Source organism: Mobula hypostoma, chromosome 5 (genome assembly GCF_963921235.1).
Source record: "Mobula hypostoma chromosome 5, sMobHyp1.1, whole genome shotgun sequence".
Classification (NCBI taxonomy): Eukaryota; Metazoa; Chordata; class Chondrichthyes; order Myliobatiformes; family Myliobatidae; genus Mobula; species Mobula hypostoma.
The window spans coordinates 119,615,773-119,630,983 of NC_086101.1; the positions used below are offsets into that span (position 1 = coordinate 119,615,773).

A 15,211-nucleotide genomic window follows, 5' to 3' on the forward strand; every position below is an offset into this window, starting at 1 on the left:
GGAGGGAGATGGAAGGAGGGGAAAGCGGTGTGATGGAGAATGAAGGGAATGGCGAGGGATGGCGGATGAGAGGAATGGGTTGGGATGGAGGGTGAGTGAGTGTGAGTGGAAGAGAGAGGGTTGGGGGAGTGTTGGTGTGTGGGGGAGATGGAGGGGTGTGTGAAGGCGAGAGGGGAGTGGGGAGGGGGAGGGATTTGTGGATGAGGAGAGGTACAGTTTGTCAACAACAGGTCTTGTGCAATCGGTTTATTTTTGTTGCGGAGTGTACCGAGATCCGGCGAGCAGCGATGGCTGGGACAGAAGGAGGAATCGTGAGGCGAGTGTGGGGCAGAGGTGGGAGAGCTCTTGGGGAGGGTAGGTTGGGTCCACACGTCCCTGTGTGTATCCCACACTAGGGAATGCACTGCGGGCGATGAGTTGGATCAGCGGCGGGCGCGAGTACGCCGGGGATTCGCCGCCACTCCTCCTCCGCCGGGGAGGGTCGCAGTACTAAGCGGCCGGGTACTTGGCGCCGCCCCTTCGCCAGATGTGGAGCTGTAGCTGTTCCTGCTCCCGGCCGGGTCCAAACGGCAGCATGTGAGGGACGGAGGGAGGAGAGTGTCCGGAGGCACAGGCATGGGGTGAGTACCCGGGCCGGGCGGGGCGAGTGTCCCGGGACGGTGGAGCTATCCACTCAGGCGGTGCGTTCACCCCCCCCCCCGAAAACAATGCTGAAGCCGCAATGGTAGGAGTGTCTCTCACTGAATTCTTCCAGTGCTTGTCCACAGCTCTGCTTTGTACAGGCCGGTATCTCTGTGGGCTGACGGGGTTATGGAATTAAAATGCACATTGCATATGTCAGGGGCGCTGGAGACTCTGTGGGACGAGGCGGGGGCTCGTAGGGTGCTGGTAAAGTCTGTCTCCCGAGGCGGAGACAGAGATCCTGGGAAGGGAGTGGAGTTTCGGCAATGGTCCCCGAGAGTTTGAGCGTACGTTGGAAGTTAGCTGAGAAGGCGGTAGGATGGATGAGTTCCGGGAGGGTGCAGAAGCAACTCCGATGCAGTGGGGAGTGTTCCCCTGATGCCGGGGTTTCCACTTGAAACATCGACGATTTCTTCAACCCCCCGTCCCCTCCCCTCCCCTCCCCTCCCCTCCCCTCCCCTCCCTCACCCCCTCCGTCTCCGCCGAGTTCCTCTAGGTCACAGCATTCCCACGGACATCGCAGTTAGGGGCAGGGGTCCATGGAATAACAAAGGCTGGGAACTCCTGCTCTAGGATTTAATTTGTTCCTCCAAGTTCCAGTGCTTAGGAGTCACGATGTTACACAGACCCTTCACATCCCGCGTTTGGCACATAGCCTGCAGAGACCTCTCCTCAAAGTTTAAATATATTGCCGAAGAAAATATATGTCACCATATTCTACCCTGAGATTCATTTTCTTGCAGGAGTTCACAGTAGAACAACGTAATACAGTAGAGTTAATGAAAACGGCACACAAAAACACAGATAACCGGTGTTCCAAAAAGAAAGACAAACTGTGAAAATACACACAAAAAATTGAGAACACCAGGTGTAGAGTCCTTGAGAGTAGGTTGTGGAATTACTATAATGTTGTGGTGAGTGAAGTTATCCCCTCTAGTTCAAGAGCCTGATGGTTGAAGGGTAGTAACTGTTCCTGAACCTGGAGGTGAGAGTCCTGAGGCTCCTGTATCTTCTTCCTGATGGCAGCAGTGAGGAGAGAGCGTGTTCTGGGTGGTGGGGGTCCCTGATGACGGATGCTGCTTTCCTGCGACAGCACTCCGTGTAGATGTGCTCATTGGTGGGGAGGGCTTTCCCTACGATGGGCTGGGCTATATCCACTGCTTTCTGTGGGCTTTCCCGTTCTCCTTCGCATGAATTCATCTCGATAGCTTTTACATTTTGCTCATGTGCCCATCTCAACTACTGTTTCTGGCATCTCGTTCCAAATAGGCACCACATTTTGCGTGAACCAGCTGCCCCGATGCTCTCTCGTTTGATCTTAATCCCGCGCCCCTCTTGTTTTTAGCAACCCCTCCCTGGGAAAAAGATTACATTCCCTCACTGTGTCTATGCCCCCATTCTGCACCTCTGTCATGTCACCCCTCAATCTCTTACATTCAGGGAACAAAGTCCTAGTCTACACTTGTAACTCAGGCCACACAAGTTCTGGCAACATCCTGGCTGCAGCCTCTTGTGCATCCAAGAGATACGGAAGCCCAGGAGTCTGATTAAAGTCCTAGTCTACACTTGTAACTCAGGCCACACAAGTTCTGGCAACATCCTGGCTGCAGCCTCTTGTGCATCCAAGAGATACGGAAGCCCAGGAGTCTGATTAAAGTGAGTCTCGGGTTAATCAAGGGTTGATGTAAGTTCGCAGCAGGGGTAGGAAGGACCAGGGAGACGGGTATCCAACAGAGAGAGGGGTCGGTGTCACCATTTGAGGGAGAAAGAGGTCCTGTGTTAGGGTAGTAAGCAACTGATGGGCCGAATTTCCCCCCTCCATGCGGAGAGATAGGAGAATTAATTTGTGTTTATTGTAACGTGCACAGGTACGGTGAGGTACAGGTAGAGAGAAAAACTTAGGGCAGCATCACAGGGAAAGGCAACACCCAGTAAATTACATAAGACAGTGAAAAACAAGAGACTGGTGCAAATAAAAACAATTCGAAATGAGGTAGTGCAGGAGGTGGTCAGGTCTGGTGCCGAGGTAAGGTTAGCGTTGTGTTGGTTTGTTTAAGAACCTGACAATTGTGGGGAAGTAGCTGTTCCTAAACCTGCTGGTGTGGGACTTCAGACTTCGGTACCTCCTGCCTGGCGGTAGCATGGGAAAGAGCTGGAATGGAGTAGAGGAGCGGATAGTGAAATCATAGACAAACTCAACAGCAATCACTCGCCCCATCATCAAAACGTTCACTTTCAAGGACTCTTCGTCTCATGTTCTTGATATTTATTGCATATTTATCATGATTTTTCTTTTCGTATTTGCACAGCTTGTTGTCTTTTGCACACTGGTAAACACCCAAGCTGGTGCAGATTTTATTGATTCTATTAAGGATTTATTGAGTATGCCTGCAAGAAAATGAATCTCACTGTTGTATGTGGTAAACTTACTTTGAACTTAGGAGACGGAGGACAGTGCATGGTCCACACAAAGCCTTGTACGTACTTTGAGCAATGGCCAAAAGAAGCTGGAGGAACTCAGGAGGTCAGGTAGCATCGATGGAAATATAAATATTTGACATTTTGGACCGAGACCGTTCATTAGGATTTCCCTCCATAGGTGCTGCCTGATGTGCCGAGTTCCCACAAAATTGTGGTTCTAACATGCAATTTTGTGCCTTTGCCTTATCACAAAACAACACCGCTCACGTCATCCTAGATCTGATTCTCATTCTCCATTTGGGACAGCTGTTTTTATTGCTGGGGGTGGGTGGTAACGAACAAGTATGGGCAGGTTGTACTTCACTTTCACAAGGCAATGGTGAGACCAGGTATGGAATACTCTGCACTACCAGCCTCCTTGTTTGTGCATCGGAAGCAGTTCAAAGGGATGAGGGATTGTCATGGGGTAAAGTTGGACAGGCTGGGGTTGTCTGTTGCAGGATTTGAGAGAGGATCAAAACACATACAATCCTGCAGGGTTTTGGATGTGGTGAGGATGTTCCTTCTCAAGAAACTTTGGATGAAGTATTGTTATTTAGGAAAAATGGAGATAAGGCAGAACTCTTTCTCTCTGAGGGCGTTGGAAGCAGAGTCTGTGAATATTTTTAAAGCAGAGGGAGATGGGTCACTGATGAGCAAGGCAGGGGGGTGGGGGTGAAGGTTTATCAGAGTGGATGCAAATGCAGGGCTAAGGTTGGAGTGAAACCAGCCGCAATCTCGCTGACTGCAGGAGCAGATTCAGAAACGGAATCAGGTTTTTATCACTGAATCTGTGGCATTTGTTGCCACAGGCACCTGTGGAAGCCAAGTGTGTGTACATATTTAAGGCAGAGGTTGATAGGTTCTTGATTGGTCAGGGCATGGAAGGCAGGAGATTGGGGCAGAGAGGAAAAATGGATCAGCCTTGATGAAATGGCAGAGCAGACTTGATGAGCCAAATGGCCCAATTCTGCTCCTATGTCATATGGTGTTATGGACAAGTTGTGAAATTCATTTTCTGGCAGCAATGCAAAACAAAATTTATAAAAAAAATAGTGAGATGGTGTTCATGGGTTCAGAAAGAGTTCAGAAATCTGACGGGAGGGGAAAAAGCTGTTCCTAAGACATTGAGTGTATGCCTTCAGACTTCTGATGGTAGCAATGAGAAGAGAGATGGTGGGGGTCCTTAATCATGGACGCCACCTTTGAAGATGTGCTTTATAGTGGGGAGGCTTTTGGGCATGATAGGGTTGACTGAATCCTCATCTGTCTGCAGCCTCTTGCGATCCAATGCAGAGGGACCTCCGTACCAGACGGTGATGTAGCCAGTCAGAACACTCCCCACCGTACGTCTGTAGAAGTTTGCAAGAGTCTTCAGTGATATATCGAGTGCCTCTTAAGGGGTTGGTTGGCTGAGGATGAGAGACAGTGATGTGGTGACGAGGCGAAAGTGAGTGAAGTGGGTGGGCTGGTGAGCAGGGTTGTGGGGGGTGGGGGAAGGTATGGGGGTGTGTGGGGGAGAGAACCACAGTAAGTGATCTCGTTCTGATGCAGGTGCTGTTTGTGTCTGTGCTGGGAAAGGAAGAGCCAGATCTGGGTGGTTAGTCACCACTATGCTTGCAGGGGTGGGGGATGTGGTGTAGTGGCATGGTGTGAGGTGACAAACTGAGGTAAATTCACTTCGGAGTTAGGTCTGTGGGATGAGAGGTTCCTGTTTCGAGCATCCTACATTGTCAGTGGGTATTGATGTGATATGTGATCAATGTGCCCAAGCTGCTGGTTCCTGAAATGATCATTAAAGAACATCCTTTAACGAAACAATGGAAGTAACCAGGATAGGCAGGAGATTTAATATCTGCCTTTAGTGATCGAGCAGCTTGCCTGCCTTTGTATCGGCCAATGAAAGACTTTCGGCATGGAAAAGCTGAGGCTTTTTGCCAGGAAACACCAAGCTGAGCTGTTACAGGAATTGCCCTGTTAGGGGAGAGGGGTGGAAGGCAGGAATTGGTGGAGCATGTCTGCAAAGCAAGGTCTTCACTGAACTCCTTGGGAAGTTGAACAAAACTCCCTGCTTCCTGTGAGAATGGTGGGAGGGAGAGGTGGTGTGGTGCCTATGAACAGCATGGGTGCATTTGGGGCGAGACATGAGGAAGAGGGGGATGTGGTGCTGGAAGACAGGAGTGGGGTAGAACAAATGCCGTGGGCTGAATGGCCTGTGTCTGCTGTAAATCTGAAACAGCCCAGTGTCTGCTCTCCATATGCGGGAACCTAGAGCTCTGGAATTTACAGTGAATCCAGCTGTTGTTGCAATCAGCTCAGTAAATGATCCCTTCGACAAAAATATGTTTCTTCTCTCATTTGGTTTTGGTTTTCTTTCCTCAGAAGGGACGGAGTGGGTGGGGGGGGGGAGGGAGAAACAACAAGTTTGATTCAGCACTGCAGATGCTTGAGTGGTTACCCAGGAAGAGCTGGCAGTACTTAAATCAGAATCAAGTTTGTGAATTTTGTTGTTTTGTGGCAGCAGTCGAGCGCCGTACATAAGCATTACTATCAGTGACAATAAAGCAAACAGAGAGCAAAATACTGAGATTGTGTTAACGAATTCATGGACTGCTCAGAAATCTGATGGCGAAGCGGGAAGGAACTGTTACTGAAATGTTGAGTGTGTGTCGTCAGGCTCCTGTACCTCCCCTGTGTAGTAATGAGAAGAGGGTTTTCCTGGCTGCTGCATGTCTTCAGTGATGGATGCGTCTCATTCTGAATGTGTCCCTGATGCTGGGGAGGCTGGTGCCTGTGATGGAGCTGGCTGAGTTTACAATCCTCTGCAGTTTCTCTGATCCTGTACTTGGCACCTCTGTCCCAGATGGAAACACGTGGCAATGATCGTAGCTGATCAAGGCCGAGTGTCTCTCATGGTGCCAGCTGGACGGCTGGAGCTGATCTCAAGGCTGCTGGGCCAGGAGGGATCAGAACAGTGGAACAGCTCCCTGTCTCTGCCTGTACAATACCACAGGTGGGAGCAGTCCAGAGAGGACCCCAAGAACAACAGGCTGAATTTGTGAAGCTCCAGTGGGGTTGGGAACATCAGGCAGGAATTTACAGTGAGCCCTTTAATACTGTGGGGTGGGGGGGAAGAAATCTGGATCAGAGCAAAATGCAAACGGTGGAATAATATTCTTTGTTTGGACGAGGCTCTTGGGTCAGGTTGGCAGGAGAAGGGGTGGTTCCCTGCCCTCCACAGCAAACATGGAGCAGAAAGGTTTGAAGCTGCACAGGTTGGGATCTCCCACCATGGTGGGAATCAAACTGCAGAATTTGAAACAACGTAGGAAGAATATGAAACACTTGGGCCGTCGAGCAGCATCTATGGAGAGAGAACCTGAAACACTGTAGAAGGAATATGGAAACACTCGGGTTGTCGATCAGCATCTGTGGAGAGGGTATCTGAAACAACGTAGAAGGAATATGGAAACACACGGGTTGTCGATCAGCATCTGTGGAGAGGGAACCTAAAACTTTAATTAGAGTCATGTGGCACAGAAACAGATGAAGAGTCTCCGCCCGAAATGCCAACTGTTTATTTTCCCTCCACATATGCTGCCTGACTTGCTGAGGTCCTCCGGCATTTTGTCTGTGTTGCTACAGAAACAGTCCATTTGGTTCAACTGGCCATGCCAACCAAGAACCACATCCAAACTCAGCCCACTTACCAGCAGGACTAGATGTGACTAGGCAGAGGTTTCAGGCTGGCATGGACTAGATGGGCTGTAGGGCCTGGTTCTGTACTATGGCGCTGAATAACTGGCGGTTCAAGAAGACTCATTGGCCCTTTCTCAAGGGTAGTCAGTGATGAGCAATGAATATACCCATGTCCAGGAAAACTTGAGTAAAACATTGGAGTAAAATCCCTCTTCCCTTGTGTCCAGATTCAGGCCTTCAATCTGATGTTGCCACCTCTCAATTGTGCGGAGGATCAGAGTGCCTGGGGCCAATGCCCATGCTTCCTGCTGCCTAAGAGACTGCAGCGGACTTGGCTCCCACCTCACTGCATCACTGAACTTGCTTGTGCATGAGAAAGCACTAGAATTGAAGAGGGTTTGCAGACACAGCCACAAGTAGGAAAATGTGAAAGTCAACTTCTGGTTTTGCTGAAACCGCAGGTTTTTTTTGTGGTTTTCTCTACAAGGTGGTTTCTCTCATGCCAGGCTTTGCATTCTACACTTTGGTGATTTGTGGAAGCACATCTATTGCGAGTGTGTGAGGCTGGGGTTAATGGGGATTGGGAAGGCACAGAACCTCACTGAAGAACAAAGGGAGTGTCTCTTTCTCCTTATGATGTGTGTGACTTGTCCCTTCAGAAATGACTACCCATGCACTCTCTTGTGCTTGGGAACAATAGGGAAAGAGTCCATTCAGCCCCTCGAATCCTTGCCATCAATCCGACCCTCACTTACAAGTACAAGTTTGGTTTACTATCATGGGCATAAACACCCAGCGAGGAAATACTATGGAAGGTAGCTAGTTTCAGCAGCAGCACAGTACATTGCAAGATAAGGACAAACATAAGTAAACAACAACTTAACATAACTGGGATGTGTGGAAAATAAACAGTGACACTAATGCAAGTTGAGAGGGAGAGAGAAAAAAAATCTAGTCCTAGGTAGTAACACACACAAAACACTGGAGGAACTCAGCAGGCCAGGCAGCATCTGTGGAAAAGAGTAAACAACTGACATTTCAGGCCAAGACTCTTCATCAGGACTTTAGAAGCACTGCAGGGGTCACAATCAAAATCATGTTTATTATCATTGTCTAACAAGACGTGAATTTTGATGTTTTGTGACAGTAGTACAGTCAAAGGCATAACATTACTATAAATTACAAAATAAATAGTGTGAAAATGAAAGGAATAATGAGATACATAGATACTTTATTGTTCCCAAAGGAAATTAATATCACAGTAGCATTACAAGTGCACAGATATACAGATATTCGAAGTAAGAAAGAATAAAACAAATAAGTTACCTCAAAAATATTTACAAGATTCCCAAGTTGGTAGTGCAAGAATTACCATAATATTACCATAAATTTGTAAGGAGATAGCTTGATATTTGTAGTAAGCACAAGGTTGTGATTGTGGGAGATTTTAATTTTACACATAAAGACTGCAAAGCTCATACTGTAAAAGGGCTGGATGGTTTGGAGTTTGTAAAATGTGTGCAGGATAGTTTTTTGCAGCAATATATAGAAGTACCAACTAGAGAAGGGCCAGTGTTGGATCTCCTGTTAGGGAATGAGATAGGTCAGGTGACGGAGGTATGTGTTGGGAAGCACTTCGGGTCCAGTGATCACAATGCTATTAGTTTCAATATAATTATGGAGAAGGATAGGTCTGGACTCAGGGTTGAGATTTTTGATTGGAGAAAGGCTAACTTTGAGGAGATGCGAAAGGATTTAGAAGGAGTGTATTGGGACAATTTGTTTTATGGGAAGGATGTAATAGAGAAATGGAGGTCATTTAAAGGTGAAATTTTGAGGGTACAGAATCTTTATGTTCCTGTTAGGTTGAAAGGAAAGGTTAAAAGTTTGAGAGAGCCATGGTTTTCAAGGGATATTGGAAACTTGGTTCGGAAAAAGAGAGATATCTACAATAAATATAGGCAGCATGGAGTAAATGTGCTCGAGGAATATAAAGAATGTAAAAAGAATCTTAAAAAAGGAATTAGAAAAGCTAAAAGAAGATACGAGGTTGCTTTGGCAAGTAAGGTGAAAATAAATCCAAAGGGTTTCTACAGTTATATTAATAGAGAAAGGATAGTGAGGGATAAAATTGGTCCCTTAGAGAATCAGAGTGTACAGCTATGTGTGGAACCAAAAGAGATGGGGGAGATTTTGAACAATTTCTTTTCTTCGGTATTCACTAAGGAGAAGGATATTGAATTGTGTAAGGTAAGGGAAGCAGGTAGGGAAGTAATGGAAGCTATGATGATTAAAGAAGAGGAAGTACTGGCGCTTTTAAGGAATATAAAAGTGGATAAGTCTTCGAGTCCTGACAGGATATTCCCTCGGACTTGAGGGAAGTTAGTGTAGAAATAGGAGGGGCTCTGACAGAAATATTTCAAATGCCATTAGAAATGGGGATGGTGCCAGAGGATTGGCATATTGCTCATGTTGTTCTATTGCTTAAAAAGGGTTCTAAGAGTAAACCTAGCAGTTATCGGCCTGTGAGTTTGGCGTCAGTGGTGGGTAAATTGATGGAAAGTATTCTCAGAGATGGTATATATAATTATCTGGATAGACAGGGTCTGATTAGGAACAGTCAACATGGATTTGTGCGTGGAAGGTCATGTTTGACAAATCTTATTAAATTTTTTGAAGAGGTTACTAGGAAAGCTGACGAGGGTAAAGCAGTGGATATTGTCTATATGGACTTCAGTAAGGTCTTTGACAAGGTTCCACATGAAAGATTAGTTAGGAAGGTTCCATCGTTAGGTATTAATATTGAAGTAGTAAAATGGGTTCAGCAGTGACTGGATGGGAAACGCCAGAGAGTAGTGGTGGATAACTGTTTGTCAGATTGGAGGCTGGTGACTAGTGGTGTGCCTCAGGGATCTGTACTGGGTCCAATGTTGTTTGTCATATACATTAATGATCTGGATGATGGGGTGGTAAATTGGATTAGTAAGAATGCAGATGATACTAAGATAGGTGGCGTTGTGGATAATGAAGTAGGTTTTCAAAGCTTGCAGGGAGATTTAGGCCAGTTAGAAGAGTGGGCTGAGAGATGGGAGATGGAGTTTAATGCTGATAAATGTGAGGTGCTACATTCTGGTAGGACTAATCAAAATAGGACATACGTGGTAAATGGTAGGTTATTGAAGAATGCAGTAGAACAGAGGGATCTAGGAATAATGGTGCATATTTCCCTGAAGGTGGAATCTCAAGTGGATAGGGTGGTGAAGAAAGCTTTTGGTATGTTGGCCCTTATAAATCAGAGCATTGAGTATAGGAGTTGGGATGTAATGTTAAAATTGTACAAGGCATTGGTAAAGGCCAAATTTGGAGTACTGTGTACAGTTCTGGTCACTGAATTATAGGAAAGAGGTCAACAAAATAGAGTGAGTGCAGAGAAGATTTACTAGAATATTACCTGGTTTTCAGCTCCTAACTTACAGAGAAAGGTTGAACAAGTTGGGTCTTTATTCTTTGGAGTGTAGAAGGTTGAGGGGGGACTTGATAGAGGTATTTAAAATTATGAGAGGGATAGATAGAGTTGACATGGATAGGCTTTTTCCATTGAGAGTAGGGGAGATTCAAACAAGAGGACATGAGTTGAGTGTTAGGGGGCAAAAGTTTAGGGGTAACATGAGGGGGAACTTCTTTACTCAGAGAGTGATAGCTGTGTGGAATGAGCTTTCTGCAGAAGTGGTAGAGGCAGGTTCGATATTGTCATTTAAAGTAAAATTGGATAGTTATGTGGACCAGAAAGGAATGGAAGGTTATGGGTAGAGTGCAGGTCGGTGGGACTAGGTGAGAGTAAGCATTCAGCACGGACTAGAAGGGCCGAGATGGCCTGTTTCTGTGCTGTAATTGTTATATGGTTATATGGTCATTATACAGTAATGGGTGCACATTCACACCATCCAGATAAGAAGTGATGGCAGTATTGCGCAGGGTGTAGTGAACAGAGGTTAATAACAGTCTAACAAGAGGGGGGCCATCATTTCCCCAGCTATGGGTTGACTCATTTTAGACCCTAATGGCCGAGGGTAAGAATGATTTTATAGAGTGCTCTTTTGGAACAGTGCAGTTGTCTTAGTCTTTTGCTGAAAGTGCCCCTCTGCTCAGCCAAGGTGGCATGCAGAGGGTGAGAAACATTGTCCAGAATTGCCAGGATTTTCCATCGGGTCCTTTGTTCTACCACAGTCTCCAGTGTACGCAGTTTAACTCCTATAACAGAGCCAGCCTTTCTATTCAGTCTATTGAGCCTGTTGGCATCACCTATGTTGATGCCATTTTCCCAGCACACCACCGATTAGAAGATTGTACTGGTGACAATAGACTGATGGAACATGTGAAGGAGGGGCCTGCATTCTCCAAAGGACCTCAGTCTCCTCAGGAAATAGAGGCGACTCTAGTCCTTCTTGTACACAGCCTCTATGTTGGTGCTCCACTCAAGTCTGTCATCCAGGTGCACCCGCAGTTGCTTGTAGGTCCTTACCATCAAAAGTAACTGGGAGCAGTCCAGGCTTAGACTTCCTAAAGTCATTACCCATCTCCTTTGTCTTACTGATGTTGAACTGCAGATGATTCAGCTTACACCATTGACAAAGTTCTCCACCTGGGCTCTGTATTCATCCTCCCATCCTCCCTTTACACACGCAATTATTGTTGAATCATCAGAGAATTTCTGCAGATGGCATGACTCAGTGTTGTATCTAAAGTCTGAGGTATAGAGGGTAAACAGGAAGGGAGCCAGTACAGTTCTCTGTGGGGCCCCATTGCTGCTTAAAGCCATGTCTGACACACAGCTCTGAAGCCACACAAACTGTGGTCTGCCAGTCAGGTGATGAGGTAGCATTCATGGACCGTTCAGTGAAAAAAAAGGGTCGGCCCAAAACGTCGACAGTTTATTCCTCTCCATGGATGCTGCCTGACCTGCCGAGTTCCTCCAGCATGTCGTGTGTGTTGCTTTGGATTTCCAGCCTCTGCAGATTTCCTCGAGTTTGTAGTCCGATGTAATGCTCGGGTTTTTCAAGTCATTTTGAGAACCTGATGGTGGTGGGAAGAATCTGTTGTTGAACCTTGAGGTGTGAATCTTCAGGCTCCTGTACCTCCTGCCTGACGGAAGCATTGAGAGTCGGGCACAGCCTGGGTGGTGGGAGTCCCTGCTGATGGATTTTGCCCTCCTGAGACATCGTCTCTTGTAGATGCCTTCGATGGTGGGGAGAGCTGTACTCGGGGTGGAAATGGCTGAGTACACCCCTGCCCCACCCACCCCCTGTAGCCTCTTGCAATCCCGTGTGCTGGAGTTTCTGTACAACTACAAGAAGAAGAAAGACAATTAGGAAAACAAAGGCCGGTTATTTAAAAAAAAATACACTGACAAGTAAATAATTGAGAATCCAATGGAAAGAGACGAAGGGATGGAGAGGGTAGGCACCTCGGAGAGGATGCTGTATTATGTGGAAGTGGTGGTGCTCACTCTGTGATCACAATCAGAATCAGGTTTATTGTCATTGTCTAACAAGGTGTGAATTTTGTTGTTTTGTGGCAACAGTGCAGTGGCAAGGCATAAAATTACTATGAATTACAAATTAAACACACAATATCATAAAGAAAGCTGTGATGAGGTAGTGTTTGCAGTCCATTCAGAAATCCAATGGCAGTGGGGAGGGGTGGGGGTGGGAAGAAGCTGTTCTTGGATCACTGAGAACGTGTCTGTAGGCTTCTGTACCTCCTCTCCAATGGCAGCGATGAGAAGACTGGACAGTGAGGGTCCTTAATGATGGATGCACGGCCTCCTCATGATGTCCTTGACGATGGGAGGGTCGTGGCCACGATGGAGCTGATTGAGTCCTCACCCCTCTGCAGCCTCTGGTGATCCCGTGTACTGGAGCCTCCCGACCGGACAGTGAAGCAACCCGTCAGAATACTCCCCACCGTACGTCTGTGGAAATTTGTCAGAGCCTTCGGTGATATATCGAGTGCCCCTTCAGGGGTTGGTTGGCCGAGGTTGAGAGACAGTGATGTGGTGGCGAGGTGGGAGAGAGTGAAGTGGGGGGAGGGGCTGGTGAGCAGGGTTGTGTGGGGGGGTTGTGGGAAAGATATGGGAGAGGGGAGAGAGAACCACAGCAACTGATGTCATTCTGATGCAGGTGCTGGGCAAGGAAGAGCCATTTCTGGGGGGGTGGGGGTTAGTCTTCACAACGGTGGAGGTGGTGTGGCGACTGGGTGCAGGATGTCAAATTGAGGTAAATCCACTCTGGGGCGTGTTCCTGAATCCACAATCAGACAACTAGTTTCAAGAAGGCTCATTGTCACCCTCTCAAGGACAGTTAAGTGTGGTCAGTGATGATCATAAATACCATATCCAGAAAGATTAATAAAATCCCCTCCTCCCTTCTCCTTCCTGTCTAGATTCATGTCTCTATTCGGACGGTGTTGCTGTCAGAGTGACTCAGTGACCTTGGGCCAGTGTCCCTGGTTCCTGGTAATGGTTTGTTGTCATAGACCTGGCTCCCAGCTCTCTGCTGTGTTTCGAGCTGAGAGGTGACAATTTCTTCCCTCCCGCAGGCACAGCCCTGCCCGCTGAGTCTCTCCAGTGGGTTGGTCATTGTTCTCTGACATTATATTGTGTTGTCCAGCTGAGAAGTGAAAGCTACCTTTGTGTGTGTGTGTGTGTCTCTTTCACCGGCTGAACAGAGCTGTGGAGAACAGTGGACTCAGCCCCACACATCACGGGAACATCCCCCCCCCACCATCAGTAGAGAAGGCAACATCCATCACCAAGGTCCCCACCATCCAACCTCGACATCTTACAGCTACCATCAGGCAGGAGGTACAGAAGCCTGTCGTCCCACACCACCAGGTTCAAGAACAGCCACTTCCCTTCAACCATTAGGTTCTTGAAGCAACTGGCACAACTTCAGTGAACTTTACCTCAGTGTGGAAACAACATGACCACTTTCATCATGTTGCACTACAGTTAACAGCTTTTTTTCTGTTCTAATTGTGTTCTTTCCTGTATAATTTGTTGTTATAATTTGTGAATGCTACCTGTCTGATGCAATGTGCCTGTGATGCTTCGTTGGACCTGTGCATATACTGTACTCACTTGTGCATACCACAATAAATTTGACTGGGAGGATCTGTGGATAACCATTACAAGGTTACTAGTCCACTTCTCCACGCAACGTCACCCCCATTTGCCTATAGTTCCTTGCCTTATTTCACTCCTAACATCTGCCCTGATGTCTCTTTACACGGCTTGCCAGTCACTTTTGTGTCTGGAAATACGATAGTGCATGAGAGTTCTGTATAACAGCATCTCAGGGTTTCCTGGTCCTTGGATGTTGCTGTCACAGACCCACACTGGAGCATCACACTCCAACTCCTGGCTATTCTCAAGTGCAGGATTGAGGGACTGCCAGACAAAATGGCGTGGCATCACCCAGTGGTACAGTGGCATAGTGGATAGAGCCTGACAGCTCCAGCTATCTGGTTTGTATCTGTGTGTGTGTGTGTGTGTGTGTGTGTGTGTGTGTGTGTGTGTCTTTGTTAGTGTGTGTGTAGTGTGCACATTCTTTGTGACTGTGCGTGTGTGTGTCTACGTGTGCAGTTCTCATGTTTTGTATGTTTGAGAGTCTATGCATTTGTGTTTGTGTGTGTGTGTGTCTTTGTCAGTGTGTGTAGCGTGCACATTCTTTGCGACTGTGTGCATGTGTGTGTGTGTGTGCAGTTTTCACGTTTTGTATGTTTGAGTGTCTGTGCATTTGTGTTTGTGTGTGTGCATGTGCAGTCTTCACGTTCTGTGTGTGTGTGTGTGTGTGTGTTTGTGTCTGTGAGTGTGTGCGCGAGTACAGTTTACACATTCTGTGTGTCTTTGAGTGTTTGTGTCTCTGTGCGTGTGTAGATTGCATGTTTTCTTTGTGTATGTTTGCGTGTGTGTAGTTCACATGTTCTGTCTATGACCATGTGGATTTCCCTAGGGTGCTCTAAAGTTAACTGGCCACCTTCAATGCCCTTAAGTGTAGCTAGATGTCAAAAGAATCATAGGGGCTTGTGAGACAGGTAATCTTAGGGAATCTGTTGGGCTGGTGGTCAGGGAATCATAGGGGAGCTGACAGGCTGGTGAGACAGGGAATTGTAGGGGAATTGATTATAAGGCTATAAGTAGGCCATTCGGCCCCTTGAGTCTGCTCCGCCGTTCAATCATGGGCTGATCCAGTTCTTCCAGTCATCCCCACTCCTGTGCCCATACCCTCTGATGCTTTGGCTAATCAAGAATCTATCTATTTCTGCCTTAAATGCATCCAATGACTTTGCCTCCACAGCCGCTCGTGGCAAC

At 47.1% G+C, this 15,211-nt stretch overlaps 1 protein-coding gene across 2 annotated transcripts in view; it reads left to right on the forward strand.

Annotated features, from left to right (window-relative positions):
- The first annotated feature begins 379 nt into the window (after positions 1-379).
- gal3st4 (galactose-3-O-sulfotransferase 4) overlaps positions 380-15,211 on the forward strand; it is a 129,040-nt gene continuing 114,208 nt past the window's right edge. The window contains exon 1 of one of the 2 annotated variants that reach the window (XM_063048897.1): positions 380-620. Coding sequence is in view for 1 of the 2 variants with exons in the window: in XM_063048896.1 (XP_062904966.1) it covers positions 616-620 (5 nt within the window). In the remaining variant the exon portion in view is untranslated. The remainder of the gene's footprint in view (positions 621-15,211) is intronic. The other variant, XM_063048896.1, reaches the window with a different exon arrangement.